We start from the raw sequence: 16874 nt of genomic DNA, 5'->3' as shown, positions 1-16874 counted from the left end.
ATTTTGCTTGCATGTGATATTAATGATATTGTTGGATAATTTCCATATTCGGTTGGATCACCTTTCCTGGGAATAGGCATAAACATGGATCTCTTCCAGTCATTTGGCCAGGTAGGTGTCTTTCAAATTTCTTGGCATAGACAAGTGAGCACTTCCAGCACTCCATCCGTTTGTTGGAACAATTGAATTGATATTTCGTCAATTCCTGGTGCCTTGTTTTTCGCCAATGCCTTCAGCGCAGCTTGGACTCCTTCCTTTAGTATCAGTTCCTGATTATATGCTACCTCTTGAAATGACTCAACGTCGACCAATTCTTTTTGGTATAATGACTCTATGTATTCCTTCCATCTTCTTTTGATGCTTCTTTTGTCGTTTAATATTTGCCCCCCAGGTTCCTTCACTCTTGCTACTTAAGGCTTGAATTTTTTCTTTAGTTCTTTCAGCTTGAGAAATGCCGAGTGTGTTCTTCCCTTTTGGTTTTCCATCTCCAGGTACTTAGCACATGTCATTATAATACTTTACTTTTTCTTCTCGAGCCGCCCTTTGAAATCTTCTGTTCAGTTCTTTTACTTCAACATTTCTTCCTTTTGCTTTAGCTACTCGATGTTCGAGAGCAAGTTTCAGAGTTTCTCCTGACATCCATTTTGGTCTTTTCTTTGTTTCCTGTCTTTTTTAATGACTTCTTGCTTTCTTCATGTATGACGTCCTTGATGTCATTCCAGAACTTGTCTGACCTCTTCTCCCAATATCACCACCTTGATTGAGAAAGGATGCCAATACAACATGATACAGAAAGAGACAGGCATGATGGTTTCACTGGTGTATACATAGGTCAACATGTATCAGTTGTGTACATTAAATATGCACAGTTTATTGGGTGCCAATTATACATTGATAAAGCTGCCTGAGAAAATATGCTGTTTGTAATAAAATAGCGAAACATATTGAGCATCATACAGAAGTTTCACATATGGTGTGTCACTTTTCATCATTACTTTATGAGGTTGTTATTTTATTCCCATTTTACAGATGCAGAATTAACTTGTTCATGGTCACAATGGCAGAGTCATGATTTAGATCTAGGCGTGTCCTCCTTCAAAGCTTTAGCTCTTTTGAGAACACTACACTGCTCCTATGTGTCAATAAACACAGGTTGAATGAATTAGCAATCGACAGATAGAAAGACCAATAAGTATTTCTTAAGAAAGGCAGGATAAACATATAACCAGTTGCTGGTGTTTCTCAATCAAAACAGTTGCACTGGCTTGTAAGTACATAATGTAAATAAATATGATTAAGAAGCCACTTCACAAAAAGAAATGATTTCATAATTTATATGCGATATAATGCTAAGGCTAATGTGAGCATTTAGCCCCCAGGGAAAATCAACTGCTGAACTACTATAACTGGCACACAACAGCTGGGTGGTTCTAGGTCACAGGATTCACCCACCATTGAGCCCACAGGCTTACTTCAACTGGGAAATGACACAGACATGGTGTATAAGGCAGAGTCAACAGTAATTACAGGACTCATGACTCTGTGTGGTATTAAACAATGAATAGCATATTTTAGATAAGAGATGGATTTTTATGACTGAGAAATTACATAGCTGAGCATGCTTACTTATTCTGTAGGTGTTTCGCAGGCTAGAGATGTGAGCCTTATGTGTCTTTTCTACACTGTCTACTTAAATAAGCCTAACAAAGCCATTTGGACATGGGCCCAGAGCTATGGCACACTTTCTATCTAAATTCAGGTTAGCATTATGAAGTAGATGGAAGACACTGATGAATTAAAATGCACCGGGAGTGAAAGGAAACCCTGGTGGCATACTGGTTAAGAACTATGACTGCTATCCAAAAGGTCAGCAGGTCAAATCCACCAGACACTCCTTTGGAAACTCTATGGGGCGGTTCTACTCTGTCCTATATGGTCGCTATGAGATGGAGATGACTCAATGGCAACAGGTTTATGGGGAGTGAGAAGCCTGGGTTCAAATCACATCTCCAAGACTTGCAAGCTTTCTGACTTTGAATTTACTCTTTATACAACATCCAAAGGCATCATTCTAAAATATACATCAAATCCCATCATTACTTTGATTAGAACTTTTCAAAGGTTTCCCACTGTACTAAACCTACATTAAATCCAAACTCTGTAATGATCTATATGATCTAGCCCCTTCCTATTATCCAACTTCACCTTTCTTGTCTTCAACTCACTACATTGTACATCATTGTAATTTTAATTCATTTAGTTCCAAGCCCTTTGCACAAGCCAGTCCCTAGACCTGGAATACTCTTTTATCCACTTTTCACTGTTTTTTTTTTTAATTCTTCTGCTTTTACCTTAAATTCTACCTTCTCTGAGAGATCATTCTTAACCTTGTAAATCAGAACAATTATTCACTCTCATAGCACCCAGTACTTTTTCTTCAAAGCAAAATTTGGTGATATTCTGTGTTTTTGTAGCTATTTCTTTAGCATCTCTCACCTGTAGGAGCTGTAAGCTCCACAAGGGCAGGAGCCAGGTAAGTTTTGTTCACCATCATATTCTCAGTGCCTAACACATGCCTGCCTTGAGTGCCAACTCAATCGATATTTGCTGAGTAAGCAAGTGAACAATGACATTGGCCAAGACCCTTCATCTCTATGCCCCATGACATTTCATAATTTCTACATGTGTAAAGTAACAGATTTGGACAAAGTGTTCCCAAAGACCCATAAGAACCAAAGTCAATAGGAACCAGGATCAACAGGAAGGAAGCACACAGATTTATGACTAGAGATAGAAAACAAATCTCCAATTGGTTCTCACCAAGTTAATTATAGGGACAACTTTAAAATCTCTTTCACTCTAAGCTCTTAAAAGCAGAAATGATACTTAAAAGCTTAAGATTATTTGGATAAAGCCCTGCCTTAAGTAGGGCAGACCATTAGGTGGCCAGATGAAGTTGGGTTTGATCCTGAAAATTTTGCTTCTGAACATGCAGGGTTTTCAGATTGTGTAATGGTAACCTTTGTATTTGGTCACAAGATTAGGACAAATTCTCCTCTAGCCAACTCTAATGCTTAACCCAAGGATCTTAACCTATTCCACACCATGAACCCTCACAGTCTGGGGAAGTCTATGGAACCTGTCGCAGAATGCTTTCAATGCCTAAAAATAAAACATTAAAGATTAGAAAGAAAACATGTTATAATAGTTTTCAAAATATTAAAAATTTAAGTTTGTAATGATATATGTGCCTTACTTAGCATGCATTAAGAAATGCTTAGGGGCACGTGTAATACCTTTCATAATTTGGAAATAGTGATTTTTTTTTTTATTAACTTTTATTGAGCTTCAAGTAAACGTTTACAAATCAAGTCAGTCTGTCACATATAAGTTTATATACATCTTACTCCTTACTTCCACTTGCTCTCCCCCTAATGAGTCAGCCCTTCCAGCCTCTCCTTTCGTGGCAATTTTGCCAGCTTCCAACTCTCTCTATCCTCCCAACCCCCCTCCACATAGGAGATGCCAACACAGTCTCAAGTGTCCACCTGATATAATTAGCTCACTCTTCTTCAGCATTTCTCTCCTACCCACTGTCCAGTCCCTTTCATGTCTGATGAGTTGTCTTCGGGAATGGTTCCTGTCCTGGGCCAACAGAAGGTTTGGGGACCATGCCCGCTGGGATTCTGTTAGTCACAGTCAGACCATTAAGTATGGTCTTTTTATGAGAATTTGGGGTCTGCATCCCACTGATCTCCTGCTCCCTCAGGAGTTCTCTATTGTGCTCCCTGTCAGGGCAGTCATCCATTGGGGCCGGGCACAAACTAGTTCTTCTGGTCTCAGGATAATGTAGGTCTCTGGTTCATGTGGCCCTTTCTGTCTCTTGGGCTCTTAGTTGTCGTGTGACCTTGGTGTTCTTCATTTTCCTTTGCTCCAGGTGGGTTGAGACCAATTGATGCATCTTAGATGGTCGCTTGTTAGCATTTAAGACCCCAGACGCCACATTTCAAAGTGGGATGCAGAATGTTTTCATAACAGAATTATTTTGCCAATTGACTTAGAAGTCCCCTAGAGCATGGTTCCCAAACCCCCGCCCTTGCTCTGCTGACCTTTGAAGCACTCATTTTATCCCGGAAACTTCTTTCCTTTTGGTCCAGTCCAATTGGGCTGACCTTCCATGTATTGAGTGTTGTCCTTCCCTTCACCTAAAGCAGTTCTTATCTATTAATTAATCAGTAAAAAACCCTCTCCCTCCCTCCCTCCCTCCCCCCTCGTAACCACAAAAGTATGTGTTCTTCTCAGTTTATACTATTTCTCACGATCTTATAATAGTGATCTTATACAATATTTGTCCTTTTGCCTCTGACTGATTTCGCTCATCATAATGCCTTCCAGGTTCCTCCATGTTATGAAATGTTTCACAGATTCGTCACTGTTCTTTATCAATGCATAGTATTCCATTGTGTGAATATACCATAATTTATTTACCCATTCATCCGTTGATGGACACTTTGGTTGCTTCCAGCATTTTGCTATTGTAAACAGTGCTGCAATAAACATGGGTGTGCATATATCTGTTTGTGTGAAGGCTCTTGTTTCTCTAGGGTATATTCCGAGGAGTGGGATTTCAGGGTTGTACGGTAGTTCTATTTCTAACTGTTTAAGATAACGCCAGATAGATTTCCAAAGTGGTTGTACCATTTTACATTCCCACCAGCAGTGTATAAGAGTTCCAATCTCTCCGCAGCCTCTCCAACATTTATTATTTTGTGTTTTTTGGATTAATGCCAGCCCTGTTGGAGTGAGATGGAACCTCATCGTAGTTTTAATTTGCATTTCTCTAATGGCTAATGATCGAGAACATTTTTTCAAGTGTCTGTTAGCTGCCTGAATATCTTCTTTAGTGAAATGTGTGTTCATATCCTTTGCCCACTTCTTGATTGGGTTGTTTGTCTTTTTGTGGTTGAGTTTTGACAGAATCATGTAGATTTTAGAGATCAGGCGCTGGTCGGAGATGTTATAGCTGAAAATTCTTTCCCAGTCTGTAGGTGGTCTTTTTACTCTTTTGGTGAAGTCTTTAGATGAGCATAGGTGTTTGATTTTTAGGAGCTCCCAGTTATCGGGTTTCTCTTCATCATTTTTGGTAATGTTTTGTATTCTGTTTATACCTTGTATTAGGGCTCCTAGGGTTGTCCCGATTTTTTCTTCCATGATCTTTATCGTTTTAGTCTTTATGTTTAGGTCTTTGATCCACTTGGAGTCAGTTTTTGTGCTTGGTGTGAGGTATGGGTCCTGTTTCATTTTTTGGCAAATGGATATCCAATTATGCCAGCACCATTTGTTAAAAAGACTATCTTTTCCCCAATTAACTGACACTGGGCCTTTGTCAAATATCAGGTGCTCATATGTGGTTGGATTTATATCTGGGTTCTCAATTCTGTTCCACTGGTCTATGTGCCTGTTGTTGTACCAATATTAGGCTGTTTTGACTACTGTGGCTGTATAATAGCTTCTGAAATCAGGTAGAGTGAGGCCTCCCATTTTCTTCTTCTTTTTCAGTAATGCTATGCTTATCCGAGGCTTCTTTCCCTTCCATATGAAGTTGGTGATTTGTTTCTCTAGCACAGTAAAAAATGACATTGGAATTTGGATCGGAATTGCATTGTATGTATAGATGGCTTTTGGTAGAATAGACATTTTTACTATGTTAAGTCTTCCTATCGATGAGCACGGTATGTTTTGCCACTTAAGTAGGTCCTTTTTAATTTCTTGTAGTAGAGCTTTGGAGTTTTCTTTGTATAGGTCTTTTACATCCTTGGTAAGATTTATTCCTAAGTATTTTATCTTCTTGGGGGCTACTGTGAATGGTATTGATTTGGTTATTTCCTCTTCGATGTTCTTTTTGTTGATGTAGAGGAATCCAAGTGATTTTTGTATGTTTATCTTATAACCTGAGACTCTGCCAAACTCTTCTATTAGTTTCAGTAGTTTTCTGGAGGATTCCTTAGGGTTTTCTGTGTATAAGATCATGTCATCTGCAAATAGAGATAATTTTACTTCCTCCTTGCCAATCTGGACGCCCTTTATTTCTTTGTCTAGCCTAATTGCCCTGGCTAGGACTTCTAGCACGATGTTGAATAAGAGCGGTGATAAAGGGCATCCTTGTCTGGTTCCCGTTCTCAAGGGAAATGCTTTCAGGTTCTCTCCATTTGGAATGATGTTGGCTGTTGGCTTTGCATAGATGCCCTTTATTATGTCGAGGAATTTTCCTTCAATTCCTATTTTGGTGAGAGTTTTTATCATAAATGGGTGTTAGACTTTTTCAAATGCCTTTTCTGCATCAATTGATAAGATCATGTGGTTTTTGTCTTTTGTTTTATTTATGAGGTGGATTACATTAATGGTTTTTCTGATATTAAACCAGCCTTGCATACCTGGTATAAATCCCACTTGATCGTGGTGAATTATTTTTTTGATATGTTGTTGAATTCTATTGGCTAGAATTTTGTTGAGGATTTTTGCATCTATGTTCATGAGGGATATAGGTCTGTAATTTTCTTTTTTTGTAATGTCTTTACCTGATGTTGGTATCAGGGAGATGGTGGCTTCATTGAATGAGTTGGGTAGTATTCCGTCATTTTCTATGCTTTGAAATACCTTTAGTAGTAGTGGTGTTAACTCTTCTCTGAAAGTTTGGTAGAACTCTGCAGTGAAGCTGTCCGGGCCAGGGCTTTTTTTGGGGGGCAGTTTTTTGATTACCGTTTCAATCTCTTTTTTTGTTATGGGTCTATTTAGTTGTTCTATTTCTGATTGTGTTAGTTTAGGTAGGTAGTGTTTTTCCAGGAATTCATCCATTTCTTCTAGGTTTGCAAATTTGTTAGAGTACAATTTTTTGTAATAATCTGATATGATTCTTTTAATTTCAGTTGGGTCTGTTGTGATGTGGCCCTTCTCGTTTCTTATTCGGGTTATTTGTTTCCTTTCCTGTATTTCTTTAGTCAGTCTAGCCAATGGCTTATCAATTTTGTTAATTTTTTCAAAGAACCAGCTTTTGGCTTTGTTAATTCTTTCAATTGTTTTTCTGTTCTCTAATTCATTTAGTTCAGCTCTAATTTTTATTATTTGTTTTCTTCTGGTGTCTGATGGATTCTTTTGTTGCTCACTTTCTATTTGTTCAAGTTGTAGCGACAGTTCTCTGATTTTGGCTCTTTCTTCTTTTTGTATGTGTGCATTTATCGATATAAATCGGCCTCTGAGCACTGCTTTTGCTGTGTGGCCCAGAGGTTTTGATAGGAAGTATTTTCATTCTTGTTGCATTCTATGAATTTCCTTATTCCCTCCTTGATGTCTTCTATAACCCAGTCTTTTTTCAGGAGGGTATTGTTCAGTTTCCAAGTATTTGATTTCTTTTCCCTAGTTTTTCTGTTATTGAGTTCTACGTTTATTGCCTTGTGGTCTGAGAAGATGCTTTGTAATATTTCGATGTTTTGGATTCTGGAAAGGTTTGTTTTATGACCTAATATGTGGTCTATTCTAGAGAATGTTCCATGTGCGCTAGAAAAAAAAGTATACTTTGCAGCAGTTGGGTGGAGAGTTCTGTATGTCAATGAGGTCAAGTTGGTTGATTGTTGTAAGTAGGTCTTCCGTGTCTCTACTGAGCTTCTTACTGGATGTCCTGTCCTTCTCCGAAAGTGGTGTGTTGAAGTCTCCTACTATATATGTGGAGGTGTCTATTTCACTTTTCAGTTCTGTTAAAATTTGATTTATGTATCTTGCAGCCCTGTCATTGGGTGCATAAATATTTAATATGGTTATGTCTTCCTGATCAATTGTCCCTTTTATCATTATATAGTGTCCTTCTTTATCCTTTGTGACGGATTTAAGTCTAAAGTCTATTTTGTCAGAAATTAATATTGCTACTCCTCTTCTTTTTTGCTTATTGTTTGCTTGATATATTTTGTTCCATCCTTTGAGTTTTAGTTTGTTTGTGTCTCTAAGTCTAAGGTGTGTCTCTTGTAGGCAGCATATAGACGGATCGTGTTTCTTTATCCAGTCTGAGACTCTCTGTCTCTTTATTGGTGCATTTAGTCCATTTACATTCAGCGTAATTATAGATAAATAAGTGTTTAGTGTTGTGTCATTTTGATGCCTTTTTATGTGTGTTGTTGACAATTTCATTTTTCCACATACTTTTTTGTGCTGAGACGTTTTTCTTAGTAAATTGTGAGATCCTCAATTTCTTAGTGTTTGACTTTATGTTTGTTGAGTTGTTACATTTTTCTTGGCTTTTATCTTGAGTTATGGAGTTGTTATACTTCTTTGTGGTTACCTGAACATTTACCCCTATTTTTCTAAGAAAAACCTAATTTGTAATGTTCTATATCACCTTGTATCACTCTCCATATGGCAGTTCTATGCCACCTGTATTTAGTCCCTCTTTTTGATTATTGTGATCTTTTACATTTTGACTTCAGTGATTCCCTGTTATGAGCATTTTTTTTTTAATTAATCTTAATTTGTTTTTGTGATTTCCCTATTTGAGTTGATATCAGGATGTTCTGCTTTGTGACCTCGTGTTGTGCTGGTACCTGATATTATTGGTTTTCTGACCAAACAATACCATTTAGTATTTCTTGTAGCTTTGGTTTGGTTTTTGCAAATTCTCTAAACTTGTGTTTATCTGTAAATATCTTAATTTCGCCTTCATATTTCAGAGAGAGTTTTGCTGGATATATGATCCTTGGCTGGCAGTTTTTCTCCTTCAGTGTTCTGTATATGTCGTCCCATTACCTTCTTGCCTGCATGGTTTCTGCTGAGTAGTCTGAACTTATTCTTATTGATTCTCCCTTGAAGGTGACCTTTCTTTTCTCCCTGGCTGCTTTTAAAATTTTCTCTTTATCTTTGGTTTTGGCAAGTTTGATGATAATATGTCTTGGTGTTTTTCTTTTTGGATCAATCTTAAATGGGGTTCGTTGAGCGTCTTGGATAGATATCCTTTTGTCTCTCATGATGTCAGGAAAGTTTTCTGTCAGGAGATCTTCAGCTATTTTCTCTGTGTTTTCTGTCCTCCCTCCCTGTTCTGGGACTCCAATCACATGCAAGTTTTCCTTCTTGATAGAGTCCCACATGGTTCTTAGGGTTTCTTCATTTTTTTAATTCTTTTATCTGTTTTTTTTTTTCAGCTATGTTGGTGTTAATTCCCTGGTCCTCCAGATTTCCCAGTCTACATTCTAATTGCTCGAGTCTGCTCCTCTGACTTCCTATTGCGTTGTCTAATTCTGTAATTTTATTGTTAATCTTTTGGATTTCTACATGCTGGCTCTCTATGGATTCTTGCAACTTATTAATTTTTCCTATGTTCTTGAATAATCTTTTTGAGTTCTTCAACAGTTTTATCAGTGTGTTCCTTGGCTTTTTCTGCAGTTTGCCTTATTCGTTTCTGATGTCTTGAAGCATTCTGTAAATTAGTTTTTTATATTCTGTATCTGATAATTCCAGGATTGTATCTTCATTTGGGAAAGATTTTGATTCTTTTGTTTGGGGGGTTGGAGAAGCTGTCATGGTCTGCTTCTTTATGTCGTTTGGTATCGACTGCTGTCTTTGAGCCATCACTGGGAAACTTGTTTTTCCAGAAAATCCGCTAAAAAAAAAATGCAGTCAGATCCCTATCAGAACTGCCTTTGGATTATAACCGCCACCTTGTTCCCTGTAAGGATGAAAGTCCAAGATTTGGATCATATATGCTTGGCTGTAGCTGGTTCTGTGTTTTTAGTCCAATTAGGGATGGATTTTTGGTCCCTGGGTTTTTTGTGGTTCCTTCTCTCAGGCCGGAAGAGTGGGTTAGGAAAAGACCAAAAGAAAAAAGGGGGAAAAGGAAAGCTGCCGTGGAGCTGGAGCTGTTCTCCCTCTGGCTCAGGAAATTCCAATGTTAATGAAGGCGACTGGGGAGGGTGGGGGAGGGATCAGAGAGATAGGAGAGTAGCACCTCGGAGCATAGCCAGAGTTGCTTGTCTTGCTTGGAATGACTATTATATCTGAGATTCCCGAGGGGCGTGTCGCCTATGTGTGTTGGCTGTGTGGAGATTGCCCCTGGGGGTCTGGCCCGCTGAAGCCGCGGTCAGATCCTCCGCTGCCAGTACAAAGTCTAGCATCAAGGTTCCCCTGCTGGGATGCTGTACTCCCGGCTCCAAAATCAGTCGCTGCCTCCCGGGGATTTCTCGTCCCGCCAGCCGCGTCGCCGCACCGCTCCCACAGACGGGCTGGGCCCCCTCCCGTGGTTAGTTCAGGGGAGTAGGGCTGCGCCCCGTGCTTGTGCCGTGACAGCGCCCAGTCAAATGCCTGGCGCCAGGGTTCCCCGGCTGGGACGCAGCACTCCCGGCTCCAAAACCAGTCACTGCCCCCTGGGGAGTTCTCCCACCAGCCGCGTCGCCAAGCCACCCGCGCAGACTGGCTGGGTCCCCTCGTGGGTTCAGTTCAGGGGGGTAGGGCTGCACCCCTTGTTTGCGCCGTCACAAGATTTATGAGTTCAGCTCCCCTGGGCCCAGATGCCTGGTGCCAAGGTTACCTGACTGGGACGCTGGCTCCAGGCTCCAAAAACAGTCACTGCTTCCCCGTATTTGTTCGTTTTCCGTCTCTAAATCTGTGTTTGTTGTTCAGGGTTTGTAGATTGTTATGTATGTGATGATTCACTTGTTTTTCCGAGTCTTTGTTGCAAGAGGGATCTGGGGTAGCGTCTACCTAGTCCGCCATCTTGGCCCCCCCTCCAGTGATGTTGTTTTAGTTGTTAGGTGCTGTAGAGGCAGTTCTGACTCATAGCTACCCTATGTACAACAGAATGAAACATTGCACGGCCCTGCACCATGCCCACAATCACTGTTATGCTTGAGCCCATTGTTGCAGCCACTGTGTCAATCCATCTCATTGAGGGTCTTCCTATTTTTTGTTGACCCTGTACTTTATCAAGCATAATGTCCTTCTCCAGCAACTGATCTCTTCCAACAACATGTCCAAAGTATGTAAAGTGTAGTCTCGCCATCCTTGCTTCCAAGGAGCATTCTGGTTGTACTTCTTCCAAGAACAGATTTGTTCGTTCTTTTCTCAGTCCATGGTATATTCAATATTCTTCACCAAGACCACAATTCAAAGGCATCAGTTCTCTTGCACTCATATGATATGACTGAAAATACCATGGCTTGGGTCAGGCACACCTTAGTCTTCAAGGCAATAGCTTTCCTTTTCAACACTTCAAATAGGTATTTTGCAGTAGATTTGCCCAATGCAATGAGTCTTTTGATTTCTTGATTGCTGCTTCCATGGCTGTTGATTGTGGATCCAAGTAAAATTAAATCCTTGACAACTTCAATCTTTTCTCCATTTATCATGACATTGTTTATTGGTCCAGTTGTGAGGATTTTTTTCTTTACTTTGAAGTGCAATCCATACCAAAGGCTGTTGTCTTTGATCTTCATCAGTAAGTGCTTCAAGTCCTCTTCACTTTCAGCAAGCAAGTTATCTGCATAATGCAGGTTGTTAATGAGTTTTCCACCAATCCTGATGCCCTGTTTTTGTTTATATGGTCCAGCTTCTCTGATAATTTGCTAAGCATACAGAATAAATAGGTATGGTGAAAGGATACAACGCTGATGCACACCTTTCCTGACTTTAAACTATGCAGTATCACCTTGTTCTCTCTGAACAACTGCCTCTTAATCTATGTACAGGTTTGTCATGAGCACAATTAAGTGTTCTGGAATTCCCATTCTTCACAATGTTATCTGTTATTTGTTATGACCATACAGTTGAATGCCTTTGCATAGTCAATAAAACACAGGTAAATATCCTTCTGGTATTCTCTGGTTTCAGCCAGGATCCATCTGACATCAGCAATGATATCCCTCGCTCCACGTCCTCTTCTGAATCTGGCCTCAATTTCCAGCAGTTTCTTGTAGATATACTGCTGCAGTTGTTTTTGAATGATCTTCAGCAAAATTTTGCTTGTGTGTGATATTAATGATATTGTTCGATAATTTCTGCATTCAGTTGAATCACCTTTCTTGGGAACAGGCATAAGTATGGATCTCTTCCAGTCAGTTGGCCAGGAAGCTGTCTTCCAAATTTCTTGGTATAGACAAGTGAGCACTTCCAGGGCTCCATCCGTTTGTTGGAACATCTCAATTGATATTTCATCAATTCCTGGAGCCTTGTTTTTTGCCAGTGCCTTCAGAGCAGCTTGGGCTTCTTCCTTCAGTATCATCAGTTCCTGATTGTATGCTACCTCTTGAAATGGCTGAATGTCGACCAATTCTTTTCGGTATAACGACTGTGTATTCCTTCCATTTTCTTTTGATGCTTCCTGGGTCCTTTTTGCACGTGTCATTATAATACTTTGTCTTCTCGAGCCACCCTTTGAAATCTTGTGTTCAGCTCTTTTACTTCATCATTTTTTTCCTTTTGCTTTAGCTACTCCACATTCAAGAGCAAGTTTCAGAGTCTCTTCTGACATCCATTTTGGTCTTTTTCTGTCCTGTCTTTTTAATGACCTTTTGCTTTCTTCATGGATGATTGTCCTTGATGTCATTCCACAACTTGTCTGGTCTTTGGTCATTACTGTTCAACGTGTCAAATCTATTCTTGAGATGATCTCTAAATTCAGATGGGATATACTCAAGGACATCCTCTGGCTCTCATGGACTTGCTCTAATTTTCTTCAGTTTTAACTTAAACTTGCATATGAGCAACTGATGGTCTGTTCTGCAGTCAGCCCCTGGGCCTTGCTCTGACTGAGGATATTGAGCTTTTCCATTGCCTCTTTCCACAGATGTAGTCGATTTGATTCCTGTGTATTCCATCTGCAGAGGTCCATGTGTATAGTCGCCATTTATGTTGATGAAAAAAGGTATTTGCAACAAAGAAGTTGTTGGTCTTGCAAAATTCTATCATGGGCTCTCTGGCATCATTTCTTTCATCAAGGCTATATTTTCCAACTACTGATCCTTCTTCTTGTTTCCAACTTTCACATTCCAATTATCAGTACTTATGAGTGCATCCTGATTACATGTTTGATCAATTTTAGACTGCAAAAGCTGGTAAAAATCTTCAATTTCTTTGTCTTTGGCTTTAGTGGATGGTACGTAAATTTGAATAACATTCATATTAACTGATCTTCCTTATAGGTGTATGGAAATTATCCTATGACTGACAGCACTGTACTTCAGGATAGATCCCGAAATGACACGGATGGAGTCAAGCTTTTGCGGCCTTCATTTACTGATGTGGCATGACTCAAAATAAGAAGAAATAGCTGCAAATATCCATCAATAATTGGAACATGGAATGTGCGAAGTATGATTCTAGGAAAATCGGAAGTCGTCAAAAATGAAATAGAATGCATGCATAGACAATGATATCCTAGTCATCAGTGAGCTGAAAAGAAGTGGTACTGGCCATTTTGAAGAGACAATCATGTGGTCTGGTATGCCGGGAATGGGGCAACTTGAGGAGGAATGGTGTTGCTTTCACTGGAGAAGGTTTAGAAACAAGCAATTGGTTGGAGAGAGAGCTGAAGGGAAAGGGACATCTGAATACATGCCTTGAATTTGAACAGCAGCTACAGAAACAGACACATGGGAAGGAGTTGGCTTGGTTGCCTCTCTCTGTACACTTCATCAAAGCACATCCTTAAAGTTCTTTGTTACAAAAAGCATCACACACCTACAGGAAACCTGTCATCTGAAAGAAAAATCTCTAAACACTACCTACCGTTCATGAGGGCATAGGTGAGAATCATTACGGAGTTGTTTAAAAAGCTATTTTCTTCATTGATGACACGGAGGGTAGCCTTTTTATCTTCCTCTGAAGAGTCCTTTGATGTAATACCAGCTGACAGGTAAATTATGACCATGTCTGTACCTAAACAAAAACATACAAATGGAATGTTACCTTTGGATTCCGGCTAAGGGAGGCAGTTCAGTTTCTTTTTCATTTCCCCTGGACTTTTCCACCTTGAGGACCTGCTTCGCCCACTGTTTCTACTCCTTCCTAGTCGATGCTGTGGCTTTCATCTCTCTGCCTCTGCTTCTCTTCCATCTGCCCTTTGTAGACAATGAGGCCTCACTCATCCCATCCCAGGTAACGCTATGTTCCTAATAAATTAACCAGATAAAAGAAGATGATTTCCTCTAGGTACCCACAAACCCAGTGCCGTTGAGTTGATTCCGACTCATGGCGACCCTATAGGTACTCACAGTTGTGGTAATTTAACAATTCTAAATGGGAATCTTTACTGCTTTCTGAAACGGAGGGTTCAGAATATGATTAACCTTTCCTCAGTGTTACAGACTGAACTGTGTCCCCCAAAAATATGTGTTGGAGTCCTGACCCCTATACTTGTAGATAACTTTGAAAATAGAATTTTCTTTGTCATCTTAATGAAGCCATACCAGTAGGGTGTGTCCTAAATCTAATCACTTTTGATATAAAGTGTGCATAGACAGACAAAACCAAAACCAGACATTGCTGTCAAGTCGATTCCAATTCATAGAGACTCTAAATAAGCAAGCACAAATGGGGAAAGAAAGATGGCACAGGGAGATTACCAAGGAACTGAGGCATGCTAGAGAAGCAGAGACAAGAATTTTTGCCAAAAGCCGACAGAGAGAGAACCCTCCCCTAGAGCTAGCACCCTGAATTTGGACTTCAAGAATGCTAAACTGTGAGAAAATAAATTTCTGTTTGTTAAAGCCACCCACTTGTGGTATTTCTGTTACAGCAGCACTAAGAAACGAAGATACTCAGTGACTCAGGATAATCACTAAGGACATACATTTTGGGGGGGACTTGGAAACCCTATGCGAGCAGTTCTACTTTGTCCTATAGGCTTGCTATGAGTTGGAATTGACTAAACAGCAATGGATTTAGGGTTTTTGGAGGTTTAAAATGTGGTTGTTCCAGGTACTTTTGAGATATGTAAGGAGACACTTGCTCCTATGCTATAAATCTCTAGATACATTTTCATTTTTTAAAACTAATTGGTATAGATGAGTAACAAGAACACGGACATTGGAGCCAGTTTGCTATGTCCCAGCTCTGCTACTTACAAGCTGTGTCTGGGTAATGTAGGCAAATTACTTAACTTCTCTACATCTAAATTTCCTTATCTATAAAATGGAGAAAATGATCGTATTTACTTAATAGGGTCGTTGTGAGGGCTTATCCTCATCAGTTAATTTAGGCAAAGAGCTTAAGCAAAGGAGTGATTGGCAAATGGAGGGTAAAAGAGAAAAGAAGAAACTTCAACAGACACACACACAAACACACAAAAAAAACCCTCCTATTGGTCTGAAGTAGCACCTATGACTCAAGATTAAAACCACTCTCTAAATACAGCCAGTGGGTGGAGTAACTGAGAAGTATTTTTAGCTCACCGTGAAGTAATTTCTGCCAAGTGGACCTATCAAAAAATAAAAGTGGTGACATATTCTGTGAGAGATACATAAGCTCTATAATTACTATGGTAGGCCACCTCCGAGTTAGCCTCCCAGTAATCCTACTTCCAGGAGTTCATTTCTTTTGCAGTTGTCTCCCCATGATGTGGGCTGAATTTAGGACCCATTTCTAGTGACTAGAATGCTGCAGAGGTGATGGGATGTCAAGACCAACACTAGGTTACCGAAAGACTCTGGCTCCCTCCTTGAAGGCTATCTCACTCTGAGGAAGACCAGCTACCATGTTGTGAGCTGTCCTACAGAGATGCAAGGAACTAAGGCTCTCAGATCTAAGCCTGCCAGTCACCATGTGAGTGAGGCTAGAAGTGGATTCACCCTAGTCGAACTCTGAGATGATGGTAGCGCTGGCCAACAGTGTGAATGTAACCTCACGAGAGACTTTAAGGCACTCCACTATGTTGATCTACAAAGATTGTGAGATAATAACTTCTTTGCTGTTTTAAGGCACTAAGTTTCGGGGGTAATTTGTTACACAGCCATAGATAATAATACATCTATCCTTTAAAAAATTACCCTAACAATAATGAAGATACAATGCTTGAATTTCTATCAGTTTGTAAATTTCCATTTTAGAATTTGATGTATTCTTTACTGGGCAGTCCCTGGAATACAAACAAGTTACGTTCTTCAAACTGTCTTTAAGTCAAATTTCTACATATGTCAGAACAGTTAGGCACGGTTTCTATCTAATGTCAGTTAGTCAAATGTTTGTCTTAGTATATAGTACACCTTTCCATGCATAAAAACCATTAAAGAAACACTTCTAGATGCACTAAAACATCTTTAACATAATAATACAGTAATAATGATAATGTTTTGATGCATATTACAAAGTAGCACCTGTTTGTTATTATGAACCATTGTATGTACCTCAAATTCTTACTATAACAGGCTTTATGGGGGTTGGTTTGCAATCACGGATTGTACGTAAGTTGGATGTTCGTAACCCGGGGATTGCCTGTAATTAATTTGTTATGTCAATGTTACAGACAACTGAATGGAGTTTAATAAAAATAATATTTGTCTCAAAGAAGTAAATGCATTCAAAGTTTCTCTTAGTTACTGTTAAGACTTAGTAACGAAGCAAGCTTCAAAGCTTATTTTGATGCTTGAATAATTCACCAAATGACTATTAACTACAAATCTAAATGGCAATAATTAATCATCAGAGCTTAAAAACTGGATGCTGATGCAAAGGAAACAAAACAACCCCATTAAAAAAAAAAACCCATAAGCTTAGGAATATTCCTATCTTACACTAGATGTCATTTTTTTTCAGTATTGTAAATTCACTGTTGTAAATTATTTCATTAGGACTCCAAACGTCTCATTTAAACTTTAGACTAAAAAAAAAATATCACTTGACTCCTT

General features: G+C 39.4%; 1 protein-coding gene across 1 annotated transcript in view; it reads right to left on the bottom strand.

Annotated features, from left to right (window-relative positions):
- CACHD1 (cache domain containing 1) overlaps positions 1-16874 on the bottom strand; it is a 294726-nt gene that overhangs the window by 55918 nt on the left and 221934 nt on the right. Inside the window, exon 8 of the mRNA XM_003411041.4 lies at positions 13759-13908. Within this exon, the coding sequence (XP_003411089.1) occupies positions 13759-13908 (150 nt within the window). The remainder of the gene's footprint in view (positions 1-13758; positions 13909-16874) is intronic.

This window comes from Loxodonta africana, chromosome 3 (assembly GCF_030014295.1).
Source record: "Loxodonta africana isolate mLoxAfr1 chromosome 3, mLoxAfr1.hap2, whole genome shotgun sequence".
Lineage (NCBI taxonomy): Eukaryota > Metazoa > Chordata > Mammalia > Proboscidea > Elephantidae > Loxodonta > Loxodonta africana.
This window is presented reverse-complemented; position numbering and strand designations above follow the sequence as displayed.